General features: G+C 39.5%; 1 protein-coding gene across 5 annotated transcripts in view; it reads right to left on the bottom strand.

Moving 5' to 3' along the window:
• Positions 1–5,031: 5,031 nt before the first annotated feature.
• CNOT4 (CCR4-NOT transcription complex subunit 4) overlaps positions 5,032–15,281 on the bottom strand; it is a 76,869-nt gene continuing 66,619 nt past the window's right edge. For 3 of the 5 annotated variants that reach the window (XM_021552874.3, XM_021552875.3, XM_021552876.3), the window contains 2 exons: positions 7,242–7,454; positions 5,032–6,458 (listed from right to left, as the gene is read on the bottom strand). In XM_021552874.3, the coding sequence (XP_021408549.1) occupies positions 6,157–6,458; positions 7,242–7,454 (515 nt within the window). In that variant the 3' untranslated portion in view covers positions 5,032–6,156. The remainder of the gene's footprint in view (positions 6,459–7,241; positions 7,455–15,281) is intronic. The other 2 variants (XM_021552877.3, XM_021552878.3) reach the window with 1 other exon arrangement.

Below are 15,281 nucleotides of genomic sequence, written 5' to 3'. Positions count from 1 at the left end.
TAAAGACATGAAACTCTAAAAACACACTCACTGTGAGATTGAAAACAATGGCCACCTTCTCGAAGTACAAGCTTTCTAGAGTAACATTTTAAGTGCTGGTAGGAAGAGGAAAGATCTGAGCAAGTTTCATTCTCTCTCCATGCACCTCAAACACACATTATTTGCCATTTTTTTAAGTCTCAGGACTGGGAAAAAGAAATAGCAATCTAGCAAGATTTCAGAGGAGATAGGAACAGTAACTATGTGATGCCTGTATCCCACTTGAAGACTCATCTGTGTTGCAGGACATGGAACCTCCTGACCATCAGATGTCAGGCAGATCACCCTCCCATAGATTTTAGATTAAAAAAAACTTTTCTGTAGTGTTTTCCTCCGCAGTGATATGACATTTGTTCAAATTACTTCCACACTTAAGTCACTGCATCAGACCACCCTAGACCAGTCCTTTTCATCAGCAAAGACAGTAACAAATGTTGCAGCTGCCAGGTCACCCAACTCACCTCGGACCTTCACAATGCAGCAATTCAGAGTGATTCAGAGTGCTTTAAGTCACTCCACCTCCCTGAACTTGTATGGCAACAACTTCGTATGGCCATTTCCATCTGAAGAGCCTTCAGTTTGTCACAGAAATATAACCGCAAAGGGCAAAGGCAAAACCCAGGAAGTAAGGAAGATGAATATCTCACTCATTAACAGTACTCTTGCATGTAGATCACAGCATTCTGAAGCTATGCCTTTTCTTACACTGCAACCCAAAGCTATGATGATACTTCACCTTTTTACTTTTTAGAAGCTTTATGATCTCAGCTATTAAAAGAAGAAAACTAAAGAGCTCCTTCCTATTGCTGCCCAGAATCAAAAGACAAAAACTTTCCAAACAATTACATTAAGAGTGGTAAGATAAAAAGCAATTCTTTAATTAAAACTTCCAGGTGCACTAATATGGCTATATATGCACCCAATCATTTATATCTTTATTTTCATAAGTGCAATTACTCAGTATATCTATCAGGTACACCCAATAGGAGATCACTTGCCCCAGTAACCTACCCTTAGGTCACCCTCTTGGAGTTGGTCCAGGGGCTTCCCTATTTCTTGTTATGTCTCATGTTCTGATGGAAAACAAGACATCTTTGTCAGAAATTCACTTTTTAAGAATAAGACTAAACAGAATTTCAAGAATGTGTTGAAAGGTTTAGCTTATTATTCTAAAACATAAGGGCAAGAAAAGTACTGTATCTTAAAAATCTACAAAGCTACAAATACATGAAAAAGCTAAGAATCTTTAGCCATGGCTATGAGTTGAACATACCAAAGAAAGAAAAAGATGGTGAGATGTGGGCAAAGATGAAGGAGCACAAGCTCTTACAGTTCCTGCATCTGCATTCAGCTTGAACAGATGACCATACACCAGTGAAATGGAAAGCACACCAAAAGCTGGCCATGCAGCCACACACTACTGAAGATGTGAAGCAACGACCACTCAAAGCACGGATTCATGCCAAACACTGCTTTACAGTACTGCTCTGGCCACACTGAAAACTTCAGCTGGACTGGAGGAGAGGTCATCCTCTTCAAGAACATACAAGCACCTACAAGCTCTTCAAGCTGGGCCAGTGACAACCTCAGTCCCCCAACCCTTCAAGCACGCTGCCTGCCACCTCTCAGTTTCTTGACACACCTCAGTTCTGTGATTTTTTATCCCAGCACAACAGCTTTCCCAAGAGGGAATTAGTCCTAGGCAATGCAACACCTTCCAGGCACTGGATTTCTGTGTGCTAGAGACCAACACCAGTGCCAAACTCCTTTACAACTAAGGCAACTTCCACACGTTCTGAGGCGAGGAATTAACAATAAGCACCCGCAGGCAAATGTATTTTTCTAAACTCCCTTGCAAGCATAAGGATGGAAACTGATGCATGACCCTCCCACCAGAAGAAAAAAAAAAAAAAAAAACCACCAGAAATCTCCACAGCCACAGGACAACTCTACCAAACTACAAAAAAATTCCAAACTAAAACAGAACAAACAAAAACACAAAGCCAAAACCACCCCACATTTTCTCTAAAATCCAACATCTTCAATGTTTATATGAGCATCTCAGGGGGAAAAAAATTTACTGGACAACAGCATCTGTGATGGAGGAAAAGAAAAACAGAAGTTGAGTTCAGGAAATTCCCAAACGGGGACAAGGAAGGTCCAGCTTGACCCCGTCAGTTGTGGCCAGCACCATTGAAGTGCCTGCCCCAGCAGCAGCACCGCAACAGCGTTTCAGGAGCTGCAGAAGGCAGGGGCCTGCCAGGGGGTGAAGGCACCTGAGATCAGCTCAGCAGATAACCAGACCTTCCCTCATTCCCAGTAGCTGCTGCTCAAGTCATCAGGCTGGGTCAAAACCTGGTGCCTGCTGACTCCTGACTCCTGGTGCCAGGCACAGGGAGTCCAGGGCACTGCCAAAAGCTTTCCCAACAGGAGGAAAACTGAACTTCACAGTAACCCGGTACATGCTGAGCACCTGCCAGTTGCAAGTGGCCCTCTTTAATGCTTTTAAACTTTTCTCCCTTTTTAGCTATTTTCTTTTTCCTTTAATTTTTGTATTTTAAGTGTGACTAAAACAGGTCTGTCAAGACACCGCATTTACAACCCCACATACCTGCTGACACTTGATTTCCAACTAGGCAATGATAATTTTTAAAGGAAAAAGAATTCATGCAATGGCTCCTCACCTCAGCCAGAAGTTGGTATTTTATTCCTTGCTCTATTTGGAAAAAAAACATAAGTGTCTTGTTCAACATTAAAATGATGGGGGGGGGAACAGCCATAGGGCAGGAACCCTTACTATCAATCCAGCACTGCTGACCCCCAAATTACTACACATGAATTGTAAATTCGTTAAAAATGCCACACAGCTTCTTCAACACATCCATGGCCAACATTCCCCTTCCTTCCCTCAACATGCACTCATACACATTCTGGAGAAGTATGGCCCATCCTTTACCTTATCTGTCAAATGTGTTGTCAGTCCTAGGTCGCCAGCCTTTCAGTCAAGTACTGTTCTTTGCTTAACACATGAAAGAGCTGCAAGTATCCATGCAATATAAGAAACAACAGACCATAAACTAAGACAATCACACTGATGTTCTCTTTTCAATAAATGCTCCTGTACAGAATTTGTCATCATAGGAAAACTCCATCAATTAATTAGAAAAAAAAAAAAAAAAAAAAAGAAAAAAACCATCCAAAACCAAAACCAAACCCCCAACAAAATGAAAACACAGCTTCATCCCCCCCACCAATAAACCCAAAACTTCAGGAGAAAAAACAGTTGGACAGAATGCAACACTAGGCTGGTTCCCAACTGAGGGGACGCAGAATCCACATCAGGCAGTACACAAAAATAGGCTAAATATGACAAAAGCTGCACCCAACACATATCAGTCTGATCACTGACACACCTTACTGTTGTAATGCCAATGTTACCCACGAAGAAGTCTTTCTTGGGAAAGCAGCATCATAAGGAGAAGTCATTGTAGTTGCAAACCTTTTCCTGAGGGCTAAGGGTTTGTTGGTAGGCCAACCACACAAGCTGCTGCATGGCAGCAGGGAGTTAAGCATCTCCCCAGGCAGCTAAAGCCTGGTTTCCAGTGGCAGCAGTCCATGACCACAGGGTTCCCACAGCACCTCCTAAACTGCAACAAAGGGAAAAGTAAAAAACTGAAGAAGACAGCAGCTTCAGGAATTCTGTGGTACACAGAAAGCAGCTGGAGCTGCTCTGGGAGCCTTGCTAATTTTCAGGGTCAGGAAGGGCAGCCTTCTATAACAAAACGTTAAAGGTGGTAAAGCACCTAGGAACTGTGAAAGAAGCCAAAAAAATCCAGAAATCATTTAGATCGTCACCAGCATCTCCAGTGGACAGTTCCTGCTGGCCTGCACCCCAGTTCAGGGGCACCAGTAGGCACCACCGTAGATGAGGCCATTCCAGCCTGCAGCACTTCTCTTTCCACCACCAGCAGTTACTTTTTGGAGAGCAATGGCATCAAAGGGTGTGCACATTCCCCCAACTAACCAGGCACATGACTCATCTACAGCAATGCTGCCAGTTCAGAAAGAGCACATAGAGGTCCGTAACAGAGAGTAATAAATTCAGCACTTAAATGGCAATGCGAGTGAGAGAACAACAAAATCATGAAGTCAACAAGTGCTGCTTTGCGTAACAGGATATTTAGAAATACTTTGTGCAGATTCAAGACTTTGCTACTCTGTCTAGTGGCTGATTCAGAATTTGTGCCCACTTCCTGAAAGGCAAGTTCCTCACCCCACCCTATCCCCATTTAGGGTTCACAGTTCATCAGTGGAAATTCCCTTCTTTGCCCCTTCCAGCAGCCAACATTTTCAGAAGGCTGCCAGCCCGAACTATACAGCTCCCACCAGGTGGGAAATCCTTCTGCAGAGGCATCTTTAGAATTGCAGGCTCTTTGCCACCCTCATAAGCTACATCAATCAGCAGTCCAACCACAAGGATGCAGGTTTTAAGTATGTCTGCTTGCATGTATAAAAGCTTACTGGAAGCCTTATGTCCATTAAAAGCTTTTCATCCCCTGCTGTGCAGTGACAGTATTTTACACCTTTATGTAAGGCTGCTGATGAACACAGGGAGTCGTAACAAATTCTCTGCCATATCTTCAGGCATATTATTGCATGTGATCTACCACAAGTGCCATGGCATTTAATTCAGAAAATATAAACAAGATTTTCATGCTTCAGATTTAAAAGGATACCACCAATAACAGAGACTGACTGCCTTGAGCTATTGCCATGAGTAAAGACAACAGAATCCCTTTAAAAGATTTAAAGTGTTATGCTTTTTCCACTCTTCAATATAGAAGTTACCATACAAAGCAGTATTTCCAATGATAAAGTAGTTCTGGTTTAGATGAATAAGAAGAAAACCCTGAACATGCAATGGCATATACTTTTTACCAGATGCAGTAATGAAAAATCCAAAGTTAAAAAAACAAAAAAGCAAACACGACGTCATCATCAAGTTTTCTGTTTTATTTAAGATTTTAGTTTTAATTCTGAAGAAAGAGGTACATTTCCTTGGTTTTAGTTTTAGCGTCAGGTTATAACCATGTTTATTTATCTGTTTCTTTTTTCCTGTCTTTTCAATACTGCACAAACGTCCAGAAACTACAGGGTTAAGTAAAAGCTGCAGGCAGAGGAGGTCAGAGGTTGCTCCTGATGGTGATCATGTGGCCCCAATGCAGTGCTATCCCAGAGTGCCCAAATCGGGTGAATCTTTAAAAAAAAAAAAAAAAAGAGAGACTGACAGAGGAGACAGAAAGACTGAAGTAAATATCACTCGTGTTTCAGCTGCTTATAATTATATTACGTATACACTAGGTATTAAATCTGTGAATACTTTTAAAACATTAACGTTTACTTGAAATCTAAAGCCAAAATTAAAGAAAAATCTTATTCTCCCATCTTTAAACCACTCTAGCAACATGCCAGTTACTCATACCTATAAGTGTTTTGTCTTTCAACACACTTCATGTCAAACTCTGACTGATGCAATAAAATCCCCTGCTCAAAAAAAAAAAACAAAACCAAAAAAATACCCAAAAAAAACCAATCAATGCCAACATAGCAATTTCCCTGTGTAGTGCCACACTGAATGCAAAATAAATGCTGGGCCACTGCTTGCCCCATATGTTCAGTAACTTCATTTAAATTAAATACCTTTTTTATGCTCTTGCATTTGATTCTGCATTGCACTTTTCCCCCTACTGCAGATTGACACTTTTCCACTAGGCAGAAATACTCATGTGCAAAAGACGTAAGACAGTAATATTCTCCTTAAGCATTGAGACAGCATTTTGATTTCTCTCTCTTTTTTTTTTTTTCCTTAGAATGGTTAGAAAGTATTTCAAACAGTGTATTTCAAACACTGTTTCTGCAGAAACTTAACAAAAAGAATGGTCATGACCCTGTGATGGCATTGCATTTGGGGGGGAAGTTTGATCAGGAACTGGATTCTTCAGAAAGAAAGATATGACAGGGAACAGTAGGTGGGCATGGGGAGGAGTCAGGGTGGGACACTTCCTGCATTTCTAACATTTTGGGTCTTATTTTTCTTTTTTTTTTTTTCTTCCTTTCCTAATGACGATCCAGCGCTGAGCTCTGTAGTAGATCTGTGGGGGTTTTACTGGGGGGTCTGAAGGCTGTCTGAAAGCCTGGAGGTGGGGAATGGAAGCTGGTGGGGTTTGAAGGAGGAGAGTAGGGATTCCAACTGGCTCTGTGCAGAGGGATCTGTGTGCCGAAGGGGTTACTGTGGTGCGTCTGTGATGGTGCTGCACTGGGGCCGTCCACCTCTGTGAGGGCCTGAAGAGATTTTAGCCAATGTGGAGGATTGTCATCTTGAAGAGTGTCTAAACTGTTTCCTGTGGAGGCTGGGATACCTAAGAAAAGGAAGAAAAAAAACAGGGATACAGGCAAGTCAGAGGAGAAGCAATAAACTGACCATGAAGGAAGTCAATTTAACCTAGCAAAAAGCAACAATGAAAAAACATGATTAGTTTGTACAGAAAATACATTTTACATTATTATGTATAGCTACCCTGCCCACAGAAACATTTAACATTAAATTGAGATGGAGAAAGTTCACCCTTGGAGCATTTCTTCATAAAAAACACATTTTTCTATCAAACATTCTGCTCAAGAACTGCATCCTTGTCAACTCAACCTTACCACACCAAGCTGCCAGTACACTACATGCTTCACCTTTTATTCTGCCTACTTGAATCATGCTTCAGCCTCTCTAACAGGGAAACACAACCAGACAGCCTTATAAAAGAGAGCTTTATAAACAAGTGGAGTACGTCCCTTTTTAAATAACCAAGTCCAGTGATTGCCTTCAGTGCCTCAGGACCAGCGACGCACGTACCGGACATGCCATCCAGCAGAAGGGACACCTTACAGATTGACCCTATAGGAAAGCGCTGATCCACCTGACTGCCTGCAAAGGTCCTGGGCATGCATTGCAAAGGCCTAAGTGACGCTCTGTTACACCTAGAGGTTCCACAAAATTCCTGGACCCTTGAGGTTTTGTGGATGGAAGCTGGACGAGACCACCGCATACTGACTTTTTCTTGTTTTTTTTTTTTTTCCAGATGTAAATCAGTTTGTGCCAAATACCCATTTGATGGTTTGCCAGTGGAGCTGAAGGAGTGAGAAACGGTTACCTGTGATGATTGCGGGGTCCATCCAGCTGCCAGGGCTGTCCCAATTCAGGCTGTCGGTGGTGGCAGTGTTGGACGTTGGTACACTGTGGTTGGCGTTGGAGGGGGAAGAAGCATTGGGCAGTCCACCAAAGTTGATGTTAATGTTCGGTAGAAGTGCCCTTAGCCCGTCCTGCCATTCCTTCATATTTAAACTCTCTACAGAACTGCTGTTGTCTGGGAGATTTACCAACAAAAAAAATGAAAGATAAAAAAATAAAAAGCTGAAGTTAGAAACAGATGTCCTTCTTTGGAGGGGTATGGGATTTTGCTTTTACTTTTTAAGCTAAGCATTTAATATTTTCTCTGTCCAAAACCTAGGGTCAATGTTTCCATGACTGATGAATTACTCAGAGGGGCTGGCAGGTTTTAAACCAAGTGTAAGGGAACAGGAGAAAGATATAACTCCTCCCTCAATACATATTTCCCGATTTTGATTCAGCGACTCAAATAATCAAGGACACAGTGGCTCTTCCTCTATTACTAACAGAAGAAAATCTACCAGGTACTTGATAAGAATACCTCTGCTGCAATTTGGCTGCTTTATTGATGGGCAGCAGGCTCAAAAGGGTGGTGTGTATCAAAATGAAGAAAGGCTAGGTAGGGCTTTGCAGTAGAAATGGAATGTGAGAAACCAGGGAGGCTGAGGAAAATCATAGATGTCTTGTTTTGTTATAGCTTGCTCATTCACAGCCCTAGAGATGTTCTTCTGAAGGAAATGGTAATGAAGTTGGAGGGAGTGAAATTTCCTCTTGCAGTTGAAGAACAGTAGTGAAAATTCTTTAAAGACCTTTCAGAATAATTTCTGACACAGTAATATCCTCAAAAATTTGGTAAGAAGCAAACCAGCTGGACACCAAAGCAGTCAAGTCTCAACTAGTTGCCTGAATGTTTCAAGACACATTGGTAAAGGACAACAGGATAACGTGGCTATTAGCACTATAGCAAAGGATCCCTCAACACAAGAGTTACACCATGCTATCTAGAATAGACTATCTGGTTCTATGATCCATTTCTCGTTTTAAGTATCTCAAAGCAGGACAAACCAAACATGAGAACTCCAGTACTTATCATCTAATACAGCAAGGCATACTTTATTAGCTTGCAGTCAGTTATATTTGGAAAGGAAGTGCTAGGCAGTATGTTGGCACATGCCTGTCTTTTTGACGAATATCTAGAATACACCCTTTTTCAAAAACCTCTGTCTGTCCTGATTGATGAAAGGACCTTGATCTCGATCAGAATTGTTATAAAGAGATACTTTCACACACCTACTTCATCAACAACAGAACAGATTCAAGTCTTCCTGGAAAATCAGAGTATATCACTAACTTGCAAACTTATGTTGGAGAGTAAAGAAAGCATTCTCAATTGCTATCAGAACCTACCCTGGCAGTTTTTGTAAAGCTGAATGTTCAGGAAAAAAGTGGTGTCGTGAGCAATTCCTTTTTTGTAACTAGAGGGGGGGAAGAAACCCCCAAAACCAAAACTACTTGAAATCCTGTCCTTTCACAGCTCCTCCTTTTCCCTTTGCAATACAAATGCACAAAATAAATGCTTCTAAAGAATTCAGTGCAATACATTTTTCATCTATAATCCCAAGATTAAAAATAATAAATCAAAATTTTAGAAAGTATTAGTAGAAAATGTCCCCAAGAGATATTGTTCACAACCCTCTAGGAACATCCACAAGCCCATTTGAGACAAGTGCTAAATTAACTTTTTGGAACAGAAGTAGCTAGCTCAATATCACAGAAATAACAGCAACAAATTCTGCATTGTACACCATTAGTTTCCACTTTTTTTTCCTCACTGCTGCTTCAAAAAGCTTGTGCAAAGAAACACAGCTCTGTTTAATTATTTACTTCTACTGCAACACAAAAAGCACACAAAAACACCTGTGTCTGTGCATGAGTGAACATACTCATTTCAACACCTGTGAGCTGGGGATCTGCAAGGGTCTCAGTCACCGACTTTACTAACCCCCAAAACACCCTCAAAGCTCTTGTGTAAGAAAATCAGTATGTAGTAAACTACCTGCAACATGTCATTGAGGAAGACTAAGACAAAGCCTGCAGGATGTTATAAGGAACAGGACAGGAAAATTCATGTCATAGGGCATTAGGCCTCCTTGGGCTAAGAAAATATGTATGTTTTTAGTCATGTTATTCTCCATTAACAAAATACATAATACAGCGCACATAAGGGTGAAGAAAGCTAGCAAGTGTTTAGATACAAGACTCTCATGAAATGGAAAAGGCAGGTATTTTCTAGTGAGGAGACACTCCTGTCTGAGGCAGGCATAGTGCACCACTGCTGGGTACCCTCTCTAACACAAAAGAACAGGAAATAAAAAAACTGAGGGAGACTGTTCTTTACCTCTTTACCTGTCTAAACAAAATCTACTTGGATTCACAGAAGTCAAGAGATGAAAGGCCTAAAAGAATTCAGTATCTACCAGAAAAGTGTTGTTTGCTAGCTATAAGAAAGTCAGTTTGATAAAATCTTGTGCTCCCTAGGTATAAAAGTGACAAAGTAGAGAATTACAAAAAATTGTCTTTCCCAAGCACATGTGTTTGCAAGCTAGGACAAAAACATTGGCCCCTGACACAAAAAAACCCCAAGCACCTCTTTGCTGGATTCCAGCAAGTTTTAAACAGACTAAGTGAAAATGCAAATCCACCTGAGACGGAAGTTAGTTCTACCAACTGAAGGAAAAGAACTTACAAAATCACTATTCATCCCTCAGTTGGTTTGTTCTTCCTATTAAATATGTCTATGCTTCATGATGAAGCTAGGACCATAGTCAAAAATGACAAAAAGCTAGCTCTCAGTTCTATTACAAAAGACATTTGCATATTATCCTTCTCCTTCCCTACTTCTAAAGTTAACTAGTTGGAAGGAGTAATTTTCTGACTATTAGCAGACTTCTCAGTTGGATATTACAACCTAGGGGTGTGAGAATCAATACAACAGTTTCCCTGTCTCAAGGAGTAAAAATGCTGTCTCCTTCCACAGGCTAATCTTAAAAGGCTTAAAGCAGCATGCCCACTGATAGTGGGAAAACACAGAAGAAAAGGTAAAACCCAGATGACTGCAAAGAAAGTGTTTTATATACCAGGACAAATATGAGATTCCTCCCCTCGTGTCCTTAGCTTTGTTTCCTAAAATAGAGAATAACCTGGTGAAATATCAGTGAAAGCACCAGTATTCACATGAAAAACATTCTCAAATCCACAGCCTGCACTCTGGTCTTCTCCCAATGTACATTTCATAATCCTGTCTAGTCCAGTGGAAACTTGTGTTTACAGGGGTGAACAGATCCCACACTTCTAGCACTGAAATTTTCCTGTGTCTGAGGTGGTATGTCAATGTGAAATAAAAGTACTTGTACATAAAATTTTCACAGTCAACCACTATCTTAGAATAAGAAAAGGAAAGGAAAAAAAAAAGCTTCATCATAAATGCAACTTCTCCATCCAATCTAAATAAAAAAACATTTGAAGTTAACTTAAGAAAAATAATACATCTGAGAAGCCTGAACATTAATTTGTATAAAACTAGTCACTTTATGAATTTCTAAATGAAATCATTGTCCCATTATCACATCCTACCAGACAGTCAAGTAGCTTTACCTTATTCTCTACCTGCAATGCCTTAACACTCTTTCTTCAAATCAGGCAAAGCAGTGTGTATTTGGGGGAGAGGCCATGAAGAGGATTAACAGCCAAGCCAGAATACTGTTCTGTTGCATAATCAGTACTTTTGAAGATGTCTGCGCAAGTGTCTGCTGCACTGATACGGGCTGTTCTGTGACTTCCAAAATTCTGACAATGACACTGCAATGAAGACACAAAGGTGTTTCAAATTTGGCTGTGCCACTTTGGTGACGATGCACTCAATCTTTTATATTGATGGGACAGCACAACTTCCAGTTTTGTTGGTGTGAGACAAGCACACTAAAATTAATATTCCACAGTGACTAAACCATTTCAAATCATTGCCCCAATTCTGATACAAGCCTATGGTAAAATCCAAAGCAAAATTCACCCAGTACATGTTTAAGTAAATGCAACCAATAGGAAAGATCACAAGACTGCTACATTATGGGAAAAGCAAGAGCATTTCTTTGCTCTACTAACTTATATTCCAAGCCATTACAAAAGCCTATTGTCATGCTAATTGAGTAAAACCATTAAATTTAAATACCTTCCCTCCAAGTAGTAAATATTCTAGTCCTACTGAAAAGCATACAGTCCTGCAGATCTTGGTTGCAATTATTTATTTTTAAAGAACCCATTAGTAAGTCATATGTGTGGCCAAGACACACAGTATGTCAACTACAGAAAAGCATCAAACAAAATAAAATCAGATGAAAATCATCATATGAGAGAAAAATAAACTTCTAGCCTATGTCACATACTTAACTGCCAAGAGTGGCAACAAAAGAAGCAAAGAGACTATCAAGGTGTATTCAGTAATAGAATATTTATTTCAACAACCTGCCTGTTAATAGGCCCTTGTGAAATCTTCTAAGACACTGTACAATAAATTTTGAAGCCAAAGAAAATGAGAAAAATAAAGAACAGTAAGGACTACCAGGAGTTCACCAAGAGTTTTTCAACTCAATTAGAATCAAATGGGGCCAACCAGCAAATCACACCCTTTCAAGTGACATCTCTGGTCCCAGTCTCTGCCTTGTGTATCATGTTCACAGACAGCACACACTGTAAATGCTTTCCCTGAAGCAGCCTATTTCCCTATTCCGAGAATTTCCCTATTCCGAGAAGTGACTGGGGCTTCTCTATTTTGATCTCGAAATAACTTTCCACTGTATTTCTGTTTTGAAAGCAGTTGTCCAGTACTTCCCTTTGAGGGGGAGAGAGAAAGGACAATTTATCACATCCAAAAAATAAATTATGACCACCACATTACATAAACTCAAAAGCTTTTCATCCAAAGGTTGAATACTTAAACAGCAACAAAACACTTATGATAAGAAATATACCTGTTTCACTTTAGTATGAGTAATAAGCTTGTTTGTTCATGAAATTTTTTAATAATGAATAAATTCCCATTTAAACTTCTATGACGTGAAGGATTTCTTTCTCAGCTTCATTGACTGTCTATATCTATGATTCCTAGAAATCCTACAATGCTTAAACCAAACAATGAAGTTTCACCAATTCACAGAGACCTAAGAATGTTACTGGCAGATTAGAGAAGATAAAATCTGTCCACATTTAAACAGCAGCGCTGCCCATCAGGAATACAAGTAGCCACTTCCATCATATTAGGGAGACATCAAGTGACAGGTGCACTAGAAGGTAAAGCTGTTTGCAGTGAACCTTTAAAAGCCTCACAAACATTGTCTACACATGGGAAACAAACTGACAATTCCCAAAACCCAGATTTGTAAGCGTCATTTCACAGTGTGAATTTCAAATGAAAGTCCTACAGTCATGAGCTCTAAGAGCTGGGAAAACAAAAGATGCACATGCACATACACACACCTACAAAATTGGCTTTGGTAGACAAGAGACACCAGTCTACCCTCAGTTTTAAAATACCTCAAATAAAGCATATGTTGCCTTTATTCCATATTGATTTCCATGGTTATAGTAATTCCACTCAATTTAAAAGACAGCCATGTAAACAGAAGCACACTATTCTTCAATGTCAAATAAATCCAATCACAACTTGCCAGTAAGCCAAACTGTCAAGTAGAGCATACTAATTCTAAAGTATACACTTAAATGGGAAAAGTAAGATTTTCTAAATTATTTTTTATGATGATCTGACAGTACAACTTTTAAGCTTTCTGTGACTGAGTGTTATGAGTCAGAAAATCTAATTTATTTTCAGAGGAAATCCCTTCTACAACATTAGTACAGGGATAGTAAGAAGACTCATATTTGCTTGCATGGACAGTATCAGAATATTATTAGGCTTGAGAAAAGCTGTGTTACATCAAGTATTCTGGAGAGTTTTTGTGACTGACTTAGATTCACCGCAGCTCAAGAGACCAAACCATAATTATAGCAGCCAGTGACCCAATTTTAACCTATAAGCAAATTTTAAATTGCGATTCCAAGTTGCTTTGAAAAACATGCTTGACTTCCTACAAAATCTTTCCAGAGCATCCCACATTTCTTATTACTGACTCCATAAGAACATAGATTTTGATGCTGATAATCTTTACCATAAATCTAAACTAAGTGCACAAAGACTTAAGATATTGAAACAAATGAAATAGATACTTGAATCCTACACACAGAACAGTTTGATTAAAAAGTTCAGAAAGCATGCAATTCCATTCATCTGAGAAATAAAGTTCATTTTAACCTAAACTGCTTCCTCTCTCATCATGCATCAGGGTTCAATGTCACCACGTTACCCTGTTTGTCAATAAAATAAACTTTGACTTCAAAAGAAAAGCCTGTGTGTACAAATGTACTTGTGGGTACACAGATACATGCATAAATAAAACCAAAATATTTGAAATTTGCCCTTTGGGCAAGCAATAACTAGAAATTGTAAGAAAAAAAAAAAAACAGAGATCTTTGAAGTTACAGTAACAATTATCAAGAGCCTATCATATCACTGAGATTCTGGATTCCAGGACTATCCTACCAATCAACAACCCTTGATGACTTTAGACTGTGAGACCAGCATTAGCACAATGAAAGCAAATAAAAAAAAAAATACTCTGGCAAATGATAAATTCATTTTTAACCCTCCCACGTCTGCAAACAATTAAGGCTGATGTATATTTGTTTATTATTTCAATAATTCTGTGGGGAAATTAGATAAACGGCAAAAAAGCCAGGTTTTCACCTTTCATGACGTGAAATTCATTATCATTACTAGATGCTGTCTTCTAACAGAAGTGACCTATGTTGTAAATAGATTTTTTAAAATAATTCATCTGAGGACAAGAAGTTCAAATGAGGCTCTGTAGAAGAAACCAAGAGATAGCAAAGGATGGGAATTTTTTTTTTTCCCCCTCAAATGCAACTTGGCAGTACTGGGAGGAGAAACAATATTTGTAAAGCTGCTCTTTCGGTTGCTGCTATTCCTTCAGGATTCATTTATGCTCCTCTCCCAATACAATTTTAAAAAATACTCTAATTTGCTCTCAGTTGTTTTTCAAACTGGACCACTTAAAAAAAGTTTATGCAGAATGACTTTGAATTATTTGTACTTTTTGCTGAAATGCACCAGTCATTACTGGTATTTTGTTAATGGGACTTAGAAAGAGCCGAAGCTTCAGAAAGTACATGCCAAGGCACCACCTTTTGTTAGACACTGTGGTGGCAGTGCCAAGTGTACTCACTTTCCAGTCTTTAAAAGGAAAATGACATGTTTTTAACATCACTAAGGCAGTTGCACCTTTTATTTCACGCCAGTGACCTAATCCATATTTTGAAGTGACTTCAGAAAAGCATCTAAGAGAACACAACAACCCAAGGCTAAGCATTTACCCACTGGAGGAAGGAGACACGTAACACAACAGAACTACCTCTCACACTACTGCAGGACCAACCTGATATTTTACCAGTTACCTGTAAAAGGAAACAACCTTTCTGTGTTTTGGTGAACCAGTCCTAAAGAGGTTCTATTAACAATAAATGCAGTCTTCCATACCTAAAGCTCAGGTAAAAGCCAACATCTAGTGTAGGTGAAGCTCCTTTGGTGACACTACTACAGACAAAAACAGTAATGAAATTTAATGTGAAAAACAAATTTTATGTGAAAAACCCCCAGCCTGCTTGCTTCTCCCTGTTTCTGGAACGTTACAAAAAAAACCTGGCAGGACTAAAAGTCCAGAATGAAGACTGGTTCATCTACTCAGGCCACCTATTTCAGCCAACCACATGTTTATTTCAAACATAGTAGAGTTAATGTGATTAGCCAATCCTCTGATACATTGCAGCCAAGTAGGAGGCTTTTTTTGCCACTTTTTCCTTTGTTACATACATATTTTTCTTCCAAAATAAAATT

The sequence above is a fragment of the Lonchura striata genome, chromosome 5 (genome assembly GCF_046129695.1).
Source record: "Lonchura striata isolate bLonStr1 chromosome 5, bLonStr1.mat, whole genome shotgun sequence".
In the NCBI taxonomy this organism is placed as follows: Eukaryota; Metazoa; Chordata; class Aves; order Passeriformes; family Estrildidae; genus Lonchura; species Lonchura striata.
Note: the sequence above shows the minus strand (reverse complement) of the source record. Positions and strands in the feature narration are given on the sequence as shown.